Source organism: Argentina anserina, chromosome 3 (assembly GCF_933775445.1).
Source record: "Argentina anserina chromosome 3, drPotAnse1.1, whole genome shotgun sequence".
NCBI lineage: Eukaryota > Viridiplantae > Streptophyta > Magnoliopsida > Rosales > Rosaceae > Argentina > Argentina anserina.
The window spans coordinates 33323706-33340310 of NC_065874.1; the positions used below are offsets into that span (position 1 = coordinate 33323706).

The 16605-nt window shown below is 40.5% G+C and overlaps 1 protein-coding gene across 3 annotated transcripts; it reads right to left on the bottom strand.

The window, feature by feature from the left end:
- Positions 1-175: 175 nt before the first annotated feature.
- On the bottom strand, positions 176-16356 carry LOC126789121 (E3 ubiquitin-protein ligase UPL1). 3 transcript variants are annotated; one of them, XM_050515191.1, is made up of 17 exons: positions 16115-16356; positions 14483-14578; positions 14199-14405; positions 6475-13963; positions 6011-6369; positions 5604-5921; positions 4819-5020; positions 4455-4741; positions 3768-4054; positions 2499-3633; positions 2226-2372; positions 1968-2048; positions 1547-1772; positions 1321-1460; positions 1121-1227; positions 840-1007; positions 176-591 (listed from the first exon to the last, which is right to left on the bottom strand). In XM_050515191.1, the coding sequence occupies exons 1-16, from the start codon at positions 16145-16147 to the stop codon at positions 905-907; spliced, it is 11217 nt and encodes a 3738-aa protein (XP_050371148.1). In that variant the 5' UTR covers positions 16148-16356; the 3' UTR covers positions 176-591; positions 840-904. The 3 variants fall into 3 exon arrangements, with proteins under 3 accessions (XP_050371148.1, XP_050371147.1, XP_050371146.1); XM_050515190.1 differs by having other exon boundaries at positions 6011-13960; XM_050515189.1 differs by having other exon boundaries at positions 6011-13963.
- Positions 16357-16605: the final 249 nt, after the last annotated feature.

The following is a 16605-nucleotide window of genomic DNA, read 5'->3' on the forward strand; positions in this document are numbered from 1 at the left end:
AAAACCATAACTCCCTACATCTGGAGGCTACGAGTGTGAATGAAGCCACGATATTGCGTAAAGAAGACCAAGGTGTCGCATCCGATAAGACTTATCTAATGGAATTGAACCAAACATGGATATAAAATCCAATCCAGGAAAAGGAAAAAAGATGGATAGAAATGAAGAGCAAAACTGGAATAACCTTTATGGCCTTCAATAACTAGAACCCAAAATGAGTCCTCCTGGAAATGATTCTATTACATGTACAGATTCCTAAGCTTATTACCAACTTCCACCTAAGCTTATTACCAACTTCCAGGCCACAGGAAGATTGCCTAATCTAAAGCAGATTGAACTCATAACATGAATACTATCGAACATTTGTATGCTCCCCAATTTCTGACAAGTAAAGAATTTGCAAAAGAATGAAATTTCCCAGCCATTGCCACTGAGGAGCACACATGAGCCATCAAGAATAGTACGATCATCTAAAGCATCGATCCTTCACCGCCCTCTAATAAACAGACGATGCCTTCAGTTACCAAAACCATCCTCATATCCTCAGTGATTGTAATTCTGAAACCTCTGAATCATTAACGCCTCTTTCATCTGCAGAACGAATAACCAATTAACAATGAGGACGGAAAACAGATGAAACCAACTTTATTCAACTACATAACTTGCTGCAAGTATATGATAATTCAGAGAAAAAGTAAATAAAGATGAACGGAGGGAATTGATATTTGATATTCACCTCTTTTTTTACAAATCCCCCCCCCCCTCCAACCCCAAGGCTCTCTCTACCCGAGAAAAAAACATGGAGAGATAATTATTTCTGGTAAAGATATCTCACTCACATGTACATGATACTTGAGACAGAAGACTGGCACTCTGGGCAACAAATCAGCAAAAAGTCTTTCGGTCAACCAAAGCCAAATCCTTCACTCCCTTCATGAATAGCAAGCATCAACCGTTCATGAAGCTGATCCTTGGAGGTATACTCAGGAAGATCTAGTTGATTAAAGCTGGCAACAAATAAGAGTGCATTAACAACAACGTCAAGCATAACAAGCACAAGAAGGCTGGAGATTATGTTGTTTTTCCTTTGTTAAGAGGCAAGCCAAAGCAAATTATGTACCATGTATGAGCAGAGGGGAGCCTGTCTGGAGCTCCATATGCCTTGTGGATCTGAAACCTCTGAGGACCAGAGATGCCTTGCAAAGCCTTGAAACCTTCCAATGGAACCTGGAACCACAAAAAATTGATTTATAAACTTTAAATAAACCCATTGAACCAGCAGTAGTACCGAATCACAGGAACAATTTGTGTTATATCTACCTTTGATGTGCCAGTCACAAATTGAAGCAGTCTTGCCATGTCCTCCTTGTTAAAACTTTTAACCACCTCCCAAAACCATTGCACAACACTAGAGGCTACTGTATAGCCGGTGTACTCGGTGTTTGCCTTCAAGTCATCCACTGCAAAACCAATTGCCACGAATTAGATACTTCATCAGGGGTATAAGAACATTATATAAATAACCTCAATTCAAAATCCAACTCACAATCAATCTCTGGAAGACCACTGATAAGTAGCTCAAGCTCTTTATCATTAAAAATCGAGATAAGTTCACGTGGGACCAATTCATTGAACCCCTCCAGGAAAGAATTGATTTGAGGACGAATAGCGTTTGTCAAAATATGATCAGCTACAAGGTCTACATACTCGTGCTTGGTTTCTTCTGTGACCCTGATATTTCTTCCTCCAGGTTTCAGCTCATAATCAGTCACCTATTCAAGAAGGGGATGCAACAAGGGAACACAAATTAGACAACACAACAAACAAGTAAGAAAATACGGGGCCTATGAACTCGAAAGTTCAAATTAAGTCAAATAAGTATCCCATTAATATTGAAAAGGGTCCGAGAAGAAAAGGTAACAAAGTAGTGAAACTTCCATATAAATCAAAAGTCAATACTCCCATACCTGGTTTTTCTCATAAAGAATATGCTTTTCCTCGTCCGCGTCCATGCTAAATGTCAGGTCAGGAATATCACTCACATCATTCTAGATAAGAAAATGGTACAAAAAGAAACAAGAGTGAGAATTCTGTGTGCACAATAAAAAGCTTCAGAAGGACCACAAGGACACACATTATATAAATCCAACAATATGAAGCTACAAACACACATTATATAAGCTTCAACTGTCAAACAACCGAACTGTGTTCACAAACCCACTAACCTCTAACATCCATTTCAAATTCTTGTAGTAATCAGGATCTACGGCTTCAATATCATGGTATGTCACCTTTACACCAAGTATGTGCTTGTAGAAGGATCGAGTGAAATAAACATCCAAAAGCTGCCCGTCAAATACTGCCTTCGCAACCTGCAAAAAAAATATATATATAAATAAAAAATAAATCAAAGCATAAAAACTCAATAAAATGTTAATCAGACAGCAATAACATATAAAAATCATAGTCCCAAAATCCCAATTTTCCAGAATACTTACCACACGACCAACAAATTTGAAGTAAGAAAGATGTTCCGTCTGGTAGACAGAATTAGGGTTTGGCTGGAAAGTTGCATTGTTTCCAACAGTAGTGAAAAGCAATGCACCTTTGTCGAATAACACCCTTGATAGTAATTGATACCATTCTCGAGTTAGACCACCAGCATCAATACCCTCTTCCCCTTGGAATTGGACATTTAATCGTCCCTTCATGTCTTGATTAGGACGCATTCTCAACTGATTGTAAGAATCCTCCAGGACATAAGCCCGACGAACACTTACCCGTAGAGGACCAGAGAGATGTTGTTCATGCTGTTGCCTAATTCTTGACCGGAAATATGCTCTCTTGTTATCAAAATCAATTAGCCTTGGTGCCTTCAACATCATACTAAGAGATTTTTCCAACAGACCAGGATTCTGTCTAACAAATGCATTCAATAGACGGCGATGCCTCTCAGCAAACCTTGTAAATGTGATAGTACCATCAAGCTTCCTCTGAGAATCTCCACAGCTATGGAACTTGGTACCTGAAGGATCTGAATTTCCAGCTGACTCTTTGACTTCTCTTGCAGTCACATTAGCTTGCTCTTGCGGCGTAATACACTGGTTCGCTTGTAGCTTTTGACACAAAACAAAAAATGCCTCCATAAAAGGAAGCAGTCTCTGGGTTCCAGGAGGCAGAGGAGATGAAGAAGAGGAACCTTGTACATGGTCCCCAACATTTATAGTCGACACGGTTGGACAAAAAGAGCCCTGGCCCAACTGTGTTTCAGTGGCACTTATACAGTCACTCAATTCTTGCCACAATGGCTCAAGTGCAATATTTAGCTTCCATATGGTGGCATGCTCCTCCTGCTCTGCATCATTATCCAAAATCGTATTCTCACTTGTACTAGGTGAAGTGAGTGAGCAAAGTGATTGCAATACTCGTAAAATTGCCGACCCAGCCATAGATCCAGCACTTAAACCCAACATCTGTGTGTTGCGGAGAGTGACAAGCTCACGGACAGCTGAGGCACTCAAACCATGAGCTAATTCTGAAAGCTCTGAGATAAAGAACTTCCGATGGGGCACTGCAACTGAGGCCAACTTCTTCAGCACCTCACTGGAAACCATATAAACTTTATCTGAAAGCCTGATCAAACAAAGGGATCAAATTAGACTTCATTTAAGGAGTAACTGCTCGTCTAAGTCACAGTAGTAAAATGCTTAAAAGTAGCAGACAATTTATCAGGCATCCAAATAAAACAATCAGACAACAAACTGTACCCCTCACGACCAAGAAGACTGCAAAGACTATGTAAATCGGATTTTGGCAGCTTCAAGAAAATATTATAGATATCTGTACTCTTGTTCGCATCTGAAGTTGATGATCCAACACCAACAGGTTTAACCTCTTGATGAGTTTCTGGTTCTACAGGAAGACCATCCTGACCATCTCCAGAAGGTTCATTTTCAGGTAGATTTTGGGAATTCCCATCAACCCTTTCAGATTGAGAATGGACCTCTAATTTTGAAGCTGACGTATCAACTACAACCTGAAGCAGGTCCATAACCTGTAGAGGGATTAAGAAAATGCCTAACATTAGATTCCAGGTACTATTTCAATAATGTAATCAGATGAGATTGGGACGCCAAATATAGACTTAGATATAAGGCAAGCAATATACATCTTCAGCATATGCTACTGTATTTAATTAAATTTAATTTTAAGAAGCTCAATCTAGTTTTAAGGTAGGTACTAGTAAGCAAGGCTTGCCCAGAATGGATTTTAGCCAGAGAACTTAAACAACTGATTATTCTTGACCAAGAAATCTTAAATTTGCACGTGCTCTCTATCTCATGAAGTGGTATGAAAGTTGACGGCACATTTAGGGATTGAATACTACTTATATAATAAAATAAAATAAACTTCACACCCCAGGACATTTAAGAAACTGACGGTAATAATTATACCTGCTCCAGATGAGCAGTGCTACGCAAAAAATGAGGCCGATTAAGGAGCTTCAGAAACAATATCAGGGGAACATCCCCATCCTGGGTACTCACAGGATCAGAGGAAATTCCTCCTTCTCCAATTTTCTCTTTTCCTTTGTCCTTCTTGGTGTCCATATTTAAAGGACTTAAAGCCTGGGGAACCCCTGAGAAATCAAAGTAGAATAACATATTTGCCACTGCAGAATTATTTGTAGCTAAATAAGTCAAGATCTCAAGGATCCTACGCAACACCAAGGGAGGAAGACCTGTTGAAAATGAAAATAACACAAATTAATTGGAGGTTATTAAAAAAACATAATTGTTGTTACGTCGGTTAAATTACCATCTAACAACTGAGATCTGCCATATACAACATTTGAGTGGCAGCCATAAAGCCGTTGGGAATTAATAGTAGCTAATCCACTGACTGAGCCTTCAGCTTCAGGCTTGATCATACCAAGCAATAGATGCACTAAAATTGCTCTTGTAACACTGTGTGTACATAGGATTAAGAAGAGCCTCTGCAAGAGTCCTTTACCAAGGGGCTAACCACAAAACAAAACAAACATATCCACCAAGTAAGAATATCGTCTTTTACCTTAACATAATATATTAAAAGTAAAAACAATCAATAAGTAAATGATCGTGTGTGATGCATGGAATATACATAGTGTTACAAGTTGAAAAACTATGCACTAAAACACAATAAAACGCCTGGTTTCTACCACATCATTCCAGCAAATAATTGCTCTTATGGTTCCTACATACTCCACTATCATGTAAATCATATACAGATGGTTACTGAGACTTGGAAAAAGTTGGATAAAGAAACTTTAAACACACTTGTTCTGGTATAAAAGGTTAAAACTTTTAGGTGGTTCCTATAAGAAGTTTGTTCGATATTCTTCCCATCTATCTAAAATTTTGTTAGTATTTTCGACAGTTGAAAAAAAATATGTTGAAACCCCAGGAGTTCAGACACAAATTACTCAATTTTTTTAATCCATTTGAAGCTGAAATCAAACTTAACCATCAAATCCACTAACTTTTCATTACCACTTAAGAAGATGCAAGTTCTTTGGGGAAGATATAAAATAATTTTTTAGAAAATGAAGAAAAAGGTCATACCTGCGCTAATCGTAGAAGCCTAATTAAGGCTTTTAATGAATTAGCATCTAGAAGTGGCTCGCCTTCAATTTCCCTAACCCTTAAGCTATCTGTAATAGAAGAAACTGCCCTCCGGCCAATTGTGACTCCAACACCCCTGTCCGTTACTGTATGTCGGTCAAAACCCAATCCATTTCTCCTATTATTCAGTCTGTGGCTGCTCCCGAAAAGGCTGCGAGCCTGATAATGACTCATAGCTCTATCTCTTAGCATTTGAGCTTCAGCCAGTAGTGGAGAAGGTAATGCAGACAAAACTGCTTCCGAAGAAGTTAAAAGTACCTGGTGAACAAGCAAAATAAACAATTACTACAGAAAGACAAAGGATCACCACACCCAAGATAACAAAGATGACAATTCCAAATGAATACCTCTTCACGTAAATCAGCAGGAAAAGTCGCAATTATAGAAGCGTTATCCATGTCCACAGGTTGTCCTTCAGCCTGTTGTGCAACTCTTTGTGCTCTTTGTTGAGCCAAAACTTCTGCTTGGATATCTGGAGGAAGGGCAGCTAAAAACTCAGGATCAATGTCGTCCGCAGAAGGTGGCGCATAAGGAGGAGGCTGAACAGACTGAGCTTGCTGTGAAGCAAGAACCTCCGCCCTCAAATCTTCAGGTAAAGCATCCAAGAATGTAGGGTCAATTGCATTAGCACTAGGAGCCTCATCGTTAATTTGTTCAGCCTGACTAGCTTCTGGAGCAACCAATGGGTTTTGGCTTGACGGGTCATCTGTACCATTTTCAAAAGCAGGCGTGGCATGACCAGTTTGATTTACTTCATCAATGCAATTCATGTCAACATCAACATTTTCTGGAACCAAAGTATGAGAATCACCTGAATTGGACACATTGAAGCCGAAATTTTCTGGCATATCACCAACTTGATTGCCTGGAGATCCATCCTGACCCATAGCTTCCACTGTAGCATTATTGAAATTAGAAGGCAATTCAGAACCTTCTTCCCGTTGTAAATCAACCCTTGTGCTTGCAACTGAGTTGAAAAATACTGGCAGTGACCCTTCTTGCTCAGCAGTATCATTCCCCTCCCCAATGTCCATGTTATCATTTCGTGTAATGTCTAGAGAAGGTGCCTGGCTTGACATTGGTTCAGGTCCCCGCAAACAGTCCCCTACATCTTCAACAAAAGATTCTGGAGTGACTTGATCTTGGGGAGGAATACCCTCAGGCCTGGAGATAACTTGATGTGTTGCTTCAACACCCCTGTCTTGGTCCTGATCTTCAATTTGTTGGCTGGTGGTGTTACCACGATCTACTACTACTTGACTATCAGTTGAAGGAGGTATATCTGGCTGTTTCTCCTGCACCCCTGAATGCTGAGAATGTGGTTCAACAGGGGTGTTAACAGGAGAAAGACTGCACAATTGTGATATAAACTGTTCCTCAACTGCTTGAGCGATAGAAGCAGCATGCCCACCTGCTTGAGGCTGGCCATCATCAGTCCACCGGCCATCACCTAGGCCTCTACGTCCCGATAATTGCAATGAATCCATACCTACAGAATACTCAGTCAATGGTGGCGGAGCTGCACCACCCAATCGGCCACCAAAAAGATTGCTTGGGACATGATCATATGGAAGAACAGGAGCATCAAACATATAAAAATGAGCTACATCAAAGCTTCCTGAAGATAGAGATTCCAAGTCCCGGGATGAATTTCCACCTGCTGGCCACATGGATATCAGATCTCCAGACTGGGACGGCCTGATAAGGAGAGGATGTTGAAAGCCATTTGCTTCTGTAACAGATCGTTCAAAAGAAGACCTACTCGTCTGGCGACGTCGATCAAAACCTAACGGCCTTCTTAGACCAAAAAGGTCATCCACATTAACCCCTTCAAAGGGTTCGGCAGCAACATCAATCAGTCCACTTGCAGCTCCAGGTTGCCCAAGTACCTGCAAATGATCAAGCCCATCAAGGGCTTCCCTCCATCTCACTTCTATGACACGATTCTCATGGAAATCATCATCATCTTCATCAATCATCTCATCATTATAATCATCTCCCAGACCAGTATCATCATGGTCTTCCACATCAGTATCAGCCATAGACAACATGCCACCACCATCTTCTGCTATATCTTCATCCTCATCCTCTCCATCATCATCATCCTCATCATCTTCACCATCATCACCCATGACATCATCTTCATCACCCATGTCATCATCTGCCCTACCCTCAACACGAAAAGTCATTTCGATTTGGTCAGTGTTGTGTAATGCATTGCCTTCTTCCATCTCTTCACGCATAAAATCCATCCCAAGCTCCATGGGCTGGTTAGAAAGCAATGGTCCTTCAACTTCAATTCTCATATCATGTTCCCCTGACTGGTTCGGAGTTGCATTAGCATTACCATCACTTTGAGGAGTATCTTGATGTTGTTCAGTTGGTACTGCATCTCTGACATCCTGCTCACTGCTTATATTATGATTATGCGCCAATGTATCATCAGCTGGAGTACCTACCTGATCATCAGATCTTCCATTCAACACCGAAGAATTTTTCTTGTTTGTCTCATCAGACTTAAAATATTGCTCACTGGCATTAGCAGCCCTTGTCAGACTTTCTAAAGCCTTGAGTATGAGATTCACAGTTTTGAGAGCATCAGGATGGTCCAAATCAATCACCTGTAGGATGCTAGTAAGACACTGAATCATTCCCCCATCTATCATGCTTTTAGCTATGTCTGGTGAAAACCCAGAACCAGGTAAGTTGCTCGATGATGAATTCTTCAACAATATAGAGTAGACTAAATCCACAAAAGCATACACCTTTTTATCTGGCAATAAGATGCTCGAAGAACTACCATCAATGTTTGAAAATGATGATAATTCTTTCACAAGCTCACTAATTACTCTTCTACGCCCTTCACCAGAACGACCGCACAGAACTACAAGGAACCAAGAAGCTTTTTCGGACAACTTGTCTCTCCATTCATCAGGTCCCGCAGATTTCTCAATGGTGAGTGGAAGCAATCGATGAATCACATGATGAAGTATACCACCATGTCCAGGACTTTCCAGTTGATTAGTTACCCGCAATTGAGTCAATTCCAAATCCCGTTTGAGTATAACCCCAACTGCATGTATGTACATTAGAAGTATATCACTCAGTAACTTGAGAACAAATGTTACCTTAGCCAGTCCTGCAGATCTATCAGAGTCAGACTGCACTTTCCCTGTCTCATCAACCTTTGATTTACCCTTCACCTTGGTAGCAGGTTCATCTACCTCCATAGAAGACAGATTATTCAAGGAGTCTTCCTGGCTCTTTGGGGAATAGTATTTCAAGACAATTTCAAGCAGCTGATCAATCACTTGAGTAAGATTAGCAGGAATCTTCTTGTGACCTTTCAAGCATTTACCTGATCCATCATGTACTTTATTTTCAGGAATGCGGATACCTTCATTGGAAGATAATCCAGCCTCAGCACCAGTGGCTTTAAGTTTATCCTTTTCCTTTTCTTTTTCCTTCATTAAGACAATATATGTCCTACCTCCTGACGTCTCCAACTGACAAACAGAAGCAGCAGCTTTCATAAAAACAACCGGATCTCTAGAAATTACAGGCGCCATTGATGTCAAAAATGTCCTTGCAGAAGTACGCGCACCATGCCTGCTGCCACTCAGTGACTGGCGAATTTCCAGTTCCATTGCTGTTTGCAGTGTCTGCGGATCTTCAAGAAGATGCCGAACAATTGCTGATGCAACAGTGTCATATCCAGGGAAAAAACAGCTTCTGGGAAGGCCAAAAAGAGCAGCCAATCCTCCATTTTCAAGAAACTGCAAAGCAAGGGCATGAGTTTTTGTCAAACGAGCACACAGTTGTAGAACAGCCTGCATGATCATTGCTGGGACATGCTGTTTCATCAAATCACAGGCAACGGCTAGCACCTTTTGACTCTCTTCCATAGTTAAATAACCAGTTGATTTCCCCAATATTTTCTCAAATCCAGAGCCAGAATCTTTTTCCTGGGATTCCGTATCCTGTTTTTTCTCTGCAACTGCACCAGGGAGTGACAAAGAAGTACGCTCTCCAGATAGTTCAGTCAGAGATCCTGTCTGAGTTTCTTCAATGTTATCAGAAATTTTGGGCCTTGATTGCAACATGTTATTCAAAATAAGCAGCAGAGCACTAATACATTTTGGAACAAGAAGTTCACTGCCTGACTTGTCTTTAACCTTGAAGTTCATCAAGATATCCACTGCAACAGACACAACACCATTCTGTGCAGCAATTTCCCTTGTACTTCCATCCTCAGAAAGCAGCAATGCTATAACATGTGATAACATACTCAAAGCACTATTATCCTTGGAAAAGTCCAATGGGCAAAGCTTGAGCTGCTGAATTAAATAAGATGCAACCCTAGGACGGTCTTCACCTTTGTTCCGATTGCTTAGTGTCACAAGCAAATCTGTCAATGGGAATGCTATTGTATCACTGCTCTGAAACAACTTAACTGATGCGGCAAGAATGTCATCAATTGGAGGAGTTTTTACACAGCTCTCTTCTGCCAGCGCATCAACAGACTTGTCAACATTATCAGCTTTAGATGTGTCAGATGAATTTCCTAGTGATAGAGCAAGTGCCCGGGCCAGTTCATCATCCTCCTGCACAGGATCCTCAGGATGGCTGAAAAGCCACTCCATGGCCATTTCAACGCTATTTGTTTCAACCCTCCTAAGCGCTTCTTCTGCTCTGGCCCTTGAAAACCCCATCTCCATAATGGTAGTAATAGTACCTTCATCAAGTGGTGGGGGCATGAATCTTTGATTTGTAGCTCCAGCAATGCCACTGCGATTCTGCTTTACATCTCCCACACCAGAATATACATGCGTAACAAGTGAAACAATGGAAGCAACGAATCCTGGACTACAATTCGGAAACATGGGGTGGTTCCAGATAGGAAGTATTACATCAAGAACTTGAGACTGCAGCATACGAACAAAAACTTCAGGTTCCCTTGGCACAGGGAAAAGCCCTATTGATAGACCAACTGCAACTGGCTGAACAAGCAACTGTGCCTGGGATGTGGAGGTTGTTGACAAGAGAAAAGAAGAATTAACAAAATACTCCAGCACACAGCAATAGCTTTGTAGAGTATCAAGAAGCCACGAACTATGGGATAGTTTACTGCCTTCACCATTCTTTTCATGATCAATGCCTGATGTTGGCATACTGTATGGTAGGGTCCACAAAAGCTGACTAGTAGCTTCAAATGTTGTGAGCAACTCCTTAAAAGTGCCATGGACATAGAAATTATTAATTGTTGCAGTATAACAAGTCCGTCGTCTGTTATCAAATGTAAGTGCCATCATATCATCCACAACTTTTCCAAGGTATCGACATTTGACTGACAATGAAGTATCAAGACCAGCTGAAGTAGAATGTCCACAGAAACTAAGAGCCTCATGATAAACTTTCGCTAGGGCAGTTCCAAGGGTTTTTGAAGCCAAACTCAATGATCCAGAGTCAACTCTGCGCCTGCTAGGTAATGTGAATCCCTTAACAAGAGCTGTGAAGAAAGAACGAAGAGTGGAAGCCAGCTTGTTGAGAATCTCTGTAACAAGCACATCAGGACTTTTCTTTTTCAAATCCTGGGATGTAGATGTCTCTGATACTGTGGAAGAAGATTCAGAATCAATATGTACAACTTCCGTATGTCGGGCTGTTCTTCCTCCCCTCATGCGTGTAATCCCATGCCGAGTACTACGGCGGTGTAAACCTTCACCACTGCGAACAACTGAAAGGAACTCACGCTCCCCACCCCAGAAGGGCTGATTCCTAATAGAGACTGGGTTCATGTATCTCACCATTGGGATATTAGCATCATCATCACTCTCTCTTCCCAAGGCATTAGAAGGAGCTGCCTCAGCGTTGTCTTGATCTTGTTCAGCATTGATCTTCTCATCAGACTTGACATCATTACACAGAGAGATCTGCCAGAGGGTTTCCCTGTATGTGCTCCCAAGATCTTTCAAAACATCAGCATCTGCTGCACCCAGTTCCGACACCACCGTAGTTGTCCCTTTCAATAGAACATTAGACAGAGACAGAATAGCTTCAAGACTGGAAAGATGTTTCAACACCTTAGTTTGCTTTGCAGATTCCACCAAAAAAAGTTGAGTCCCACCAACTGTAACTAAGAGTTCATTTGTTGACTTCAGATGCTCTCTCAAAAATGAACATACTGCCCGAGCCAAAGAAGCAGAATGTTGTGGTGAGAAGTTTTTGAATGCAATAGATATACTCTGACCAACTGAAACAGAAAGAGGCATTAAAGGCAATGCAAACAACTGCAGGACAGCTTCTATCCCCTTCTTCTCCACAAATATACGACAAGTGTCACCATTCTGAAGTATAGTTTCAAGAAGACGTGCAACATTGCTAACACAATCAGGAAGAAATAGTTCAGCATTTCCAGCTAAAGACACAGAAGATGGTTCAGTTCCCTGCTCCAAACTATCCATTTTGGAGGACTCCCTATCATCAGACATAACTACATTCCTCTCTTCTCCATCAGTTTCCATGGGAACAGGAGTGGAAGAAGACGGAACTTCAGTTGACGTGAGAGAAGCATCAACCCCATGCCCAATTTTTGAGATGGCATTTAAAATCTCAATTAGCATATCCACACCAGGACCGCGTAATGAGGAAGCATGGCGCATTAGTTCATCCAATCCACTAGATAAGGAGACAGGTGTATCACTTGTTAGAGCACGCAGGTAGGTTCTTGAAGTGAATATCTTCACAAAGCATCTCAACGCATTGCGATCTTTGACAGCCTGAAGACCATTATTATTTAAACACAGAGCATCTAGACACTGTGGGATGCATGTAATGGCTTCAGTTGAGCAAATAACACCATCCATTATAGCATCCAGGAAGGTAGAGGGTAGACCTGCTTCATCTAAAACTGGAAAACAGGTAGGATCTTTGTGAATTAAATCACTCATGACAGAAGCCGCAAGTGAAAACACTCCACCACCAAAATCTTTTGCCCTTTTAAAGATTATGCATAAGCACTGTGGCAAGAGACTCTCCTCTGAGCCATAAACACGGGTAGTGTTTCCAGGTGCGTAAGTTCCTAGAGATATAGCACGCAAGAGAGCTTTCATCAGCAGTCGTCGATGATATGAAACAAGAGGTTCTGAATACAGAGGCTGCATGCTGTCTATCTCAGTGGAAGTTCCTGCGACTACTTGTGCGCTACTTCCAGCATTACTAGAATCTTCACCTTGTTGCTTTGGATCATTTTCTACACGCGACACTTCCACCTGCAGGCGAGAGATGGTGTCATCTAAACCCCCCAAGTCCCGGAACAATGCAGCAGCTGGATTACTGTAGTCCATGAAAGCTTCTAAAATATGCACAGATGTGCAGACCAAATGCAGGTGCTGTGGATTTGTATCTTTAAGCAAAGGGAGAAGGGTGGGGATGAATCCAGCTTCACGCATGGCTGAACAACCTGATGAAGATGAAACCAAAACTGTAACAAGAGATAACAGAGCCTCAGCAAAAACAACAGACCATTTTGATGTATCACTGATGACTGAATCAATGGCCTTCTGCATGAGGCTGGATAGGATTCCACGATGCCCGCCAGATGTGACAGCCGTCAAAACAGTAGGCTGTCGGGACCGATCTTGAGAAAGAGCAACCAATGAAAGAAGACATAGAATTCGGATCTTCTCAGGGACTACATCTTCAAAGCTCAATAAGGACACCAGCTCATTGACAAACTCTGGTTCAGTGTTGAAGAACGAAACAAGGTCATCCACATCAGTATTTGCTTGAACAAGAACTATGAAGGCATACAGACGAATGCAGGCATATTGTTGACGAGTGGCTAAAGAGCCAAAAGCCCTTGCAAAACGCAATCTTGTCAATAAAGCAAATCTCAAACTACTGGGTACTTTGTACTCGGCAATCAACTTGCTCAGAAGCTCAAGATCAGACTCTGGATGAGAGTTGATGTTAGGTAAATGTATGATTTGTAAACCTTGGGTCTGTTGTTCTGTGGCAGGTAATTCATTTGCATCTTTCAACGCATAAAACTCAAAGTGAAGGGTGCATCCTAACTCATAAGCAATAGGGTCACATCCATCTTGTACTGCACAGGAAATTAGTCCAAGACCCTCTTCCTTTCCTCCCCAACCTTGTCCGAGAGCAAACAACTTTGAATTTAGTGAAGCATCTCTAATGGAATACTTTCCTACTGTTTTCTTCAAAAATGCAGCCAGAGCCTGCAGGCAAGCCTCAACCACATCCGCATCAGTGCAAGCAAGCAAAGATGAGAGATGCTGCTGCATTAACACAGGAACCAGAGGCATAAAGTATAAAGTTAACGAAATGCATAATGATAGGACAAATCACTAATCTAAGCATCGCGAATAATGATAGTAATAACAATAACAAGATCAGTATATAATATTATAATTATGATTATAATATGTAAAAGATAAAAAAAAAGAACTTAAAACATATAAAGCTATATTAAGCAACCGAAAATTCACCTAAGAGAAATAGTACAATATTTACCTCATAAGAACTGTAGAAGTGTTTATTAGAGCAGTTTTCCAAAATTATTCTTATGACGCGGAGAATTTGAAGAAGAGCTTCTCTTGGAAAAGGAGGATCAGAGTCGAGAAAATTATCCTCAACCTGCAGATCCTTCCTCGACTTTATATGCTTCTCAAAAAAAGAATCAAAATGGTTGAATAGTTCAACCCAATGATGGAAATCCCCCTGCACCAAATACAAAAACACATAAATTAAACTAATCATAACCATAACTCTGTAACAGGTAAAAGTTGTAAGACCACCTTATCATACTCCCAGACAAAACCTTTTAGGGGTTCCTCTATATTCTCAAGTGGAACAGCAGTCACACTGTTGATGAAGGATCTAATTTTCGGAGGCTGACATAAACAAGGCAGATGTTAATTATAGTTGCAACTATTTTCCAGGCATCGATAAACTCATGTACATAGTATCCCACCTCTTAAACAGATAACAAATAGCTAGAAACAAGAGATTATGATGATCAATTTCCCAAATTTCAATGAGACACAACAATTCAGTGACACGAACAGAGAAGCGTACAAAGATGGGAAAATACTGAAAAAGGACAGGACGGAGAAGGGAAAACAATGAAAATGGCATATATAACAAAGTGCCAGAATCCAAATCCAGAAAGAAATATGTCCTATCATGCTTTAGCCCTACTAAAAAGACTAACATTATTGAGTGCCAAGTAATAAAATATAGAAACATAAATAGATACAGAGCAACTATTGTCTGCAATTGAAGCACTGATTTTAGAATTCCCGGGTTGCTTTTAAATTTTATTGAAAAACTGTAGACGATGACCTCATTAACACCTTGCTGAACAGAGAAAATTCCTAGGTGAAGGATGATGAGTACCAGAACTTTGAGAAATAAAAATCACACCGGTAATAATACATAGAGATCAAGGAGGGTAAAAAGACCATTCAAAATACATTGCACCAACCACTGCATTCCAAATTTGATTCCAAGCATGTAATCTTCACCACTAATGCATATCTCAATAGAGATTAGCAACTTGACTACAGTTTTGATATTTCCACTGCCACTCTATAACCTCTATTTGCAGACCAGCAAGCTTCCCATAACTCGAGCAAAGGCGCCACTTCCACTGACCCTCAACCTCTACTATAAGGGTTAAGAACTTGACACCAATGCCAAACTCTAACCCAGGTTTAATTTCTACACATACTTGAAATTACTGAAACCCTTAAAAGTTGCAATAACCAACTCATGCTACTGAAGGCTGATGGTCAAGGTTCACTTTCAACTAAGCCTTTAAGCTAAACACAGTAATTCAACTGTGAGAAAAGATAAAAAATTACAATTAAATAACTTGAAACTGCTAATCAGTGGCGTGTTCCTAATTCTATGGCAGAGTAAATATCCAAAGCAAACGACCTGCTCCCAAATGAATATTACCGTAACAATATCTAGTTTCAACGCAATTTATACACAGCGAAACTAAACCTTGACCTATCATGTGACATCCAGCTATTTACTCCTCCTCCAATTGTAAAAAATCCTTTGTTTTACAATAACTAAACAAAAGTAAAGACTAAAGATTAACCATTCATACTAACTAAAGTAAAAACCTTAATTCCATCATTACATTCATACTCGATAGTCGGATTAACAATTCACCAATAAGATGCTAACAGATTAAAGATTCTACCTTCAATCCATCCCTAACCTCATAACAGAAAACTAATTCACAAACGCCTAAACAAAAAACGAAGCAAACAATCATTAAAAAAACACAATCAAAACTCTCGAAAAGCACGAAAACGATCAAAGAACATATCCAAAAGCCAATCAAAGCACCTCAAAACATCACATATGTAATTTTCAATACAATCAAAATTGGTTTGGATGATATATATACTAACCACTTCAACGGCTCTCCTTCGCTTCAACTTCATGTTGGAACTGAAAGCATTGCCCGAATCGGAGCGGCGGTGAATTGCGAGGCGATCAATCCCTGAAAATCACGGAGGGAATCGACTTGAATTGGAAGGATGAAGTGAGTGAGGCGGTGAGGGTTTCGGGATGATCGGATCGCCGGGGTCAGAGATATGAGGAGTGACGGAAGGTTTGCGATCAGAAATTAGGGTTTTGATGAGATCGCAGAGAGAGAGGAGCAGAGAGAATTTGAGGAGAAATAAACAACTGAGACGAAGCTAAGGAGTGTCGTATTTATATATTTTTGCGGAAGAGCTTCTGTGAGAGATAAAGAGAGGAGATTGCCAACAAAAACAAAATAGAAATTCTTATTATTAATGGACTTTCTTTTTTGTTATTATTATTTATTAATAAATTAACGGGCATATATAAGATCGGAGAAACATAATATTAATGGATGGATGAGATTATGAAAATG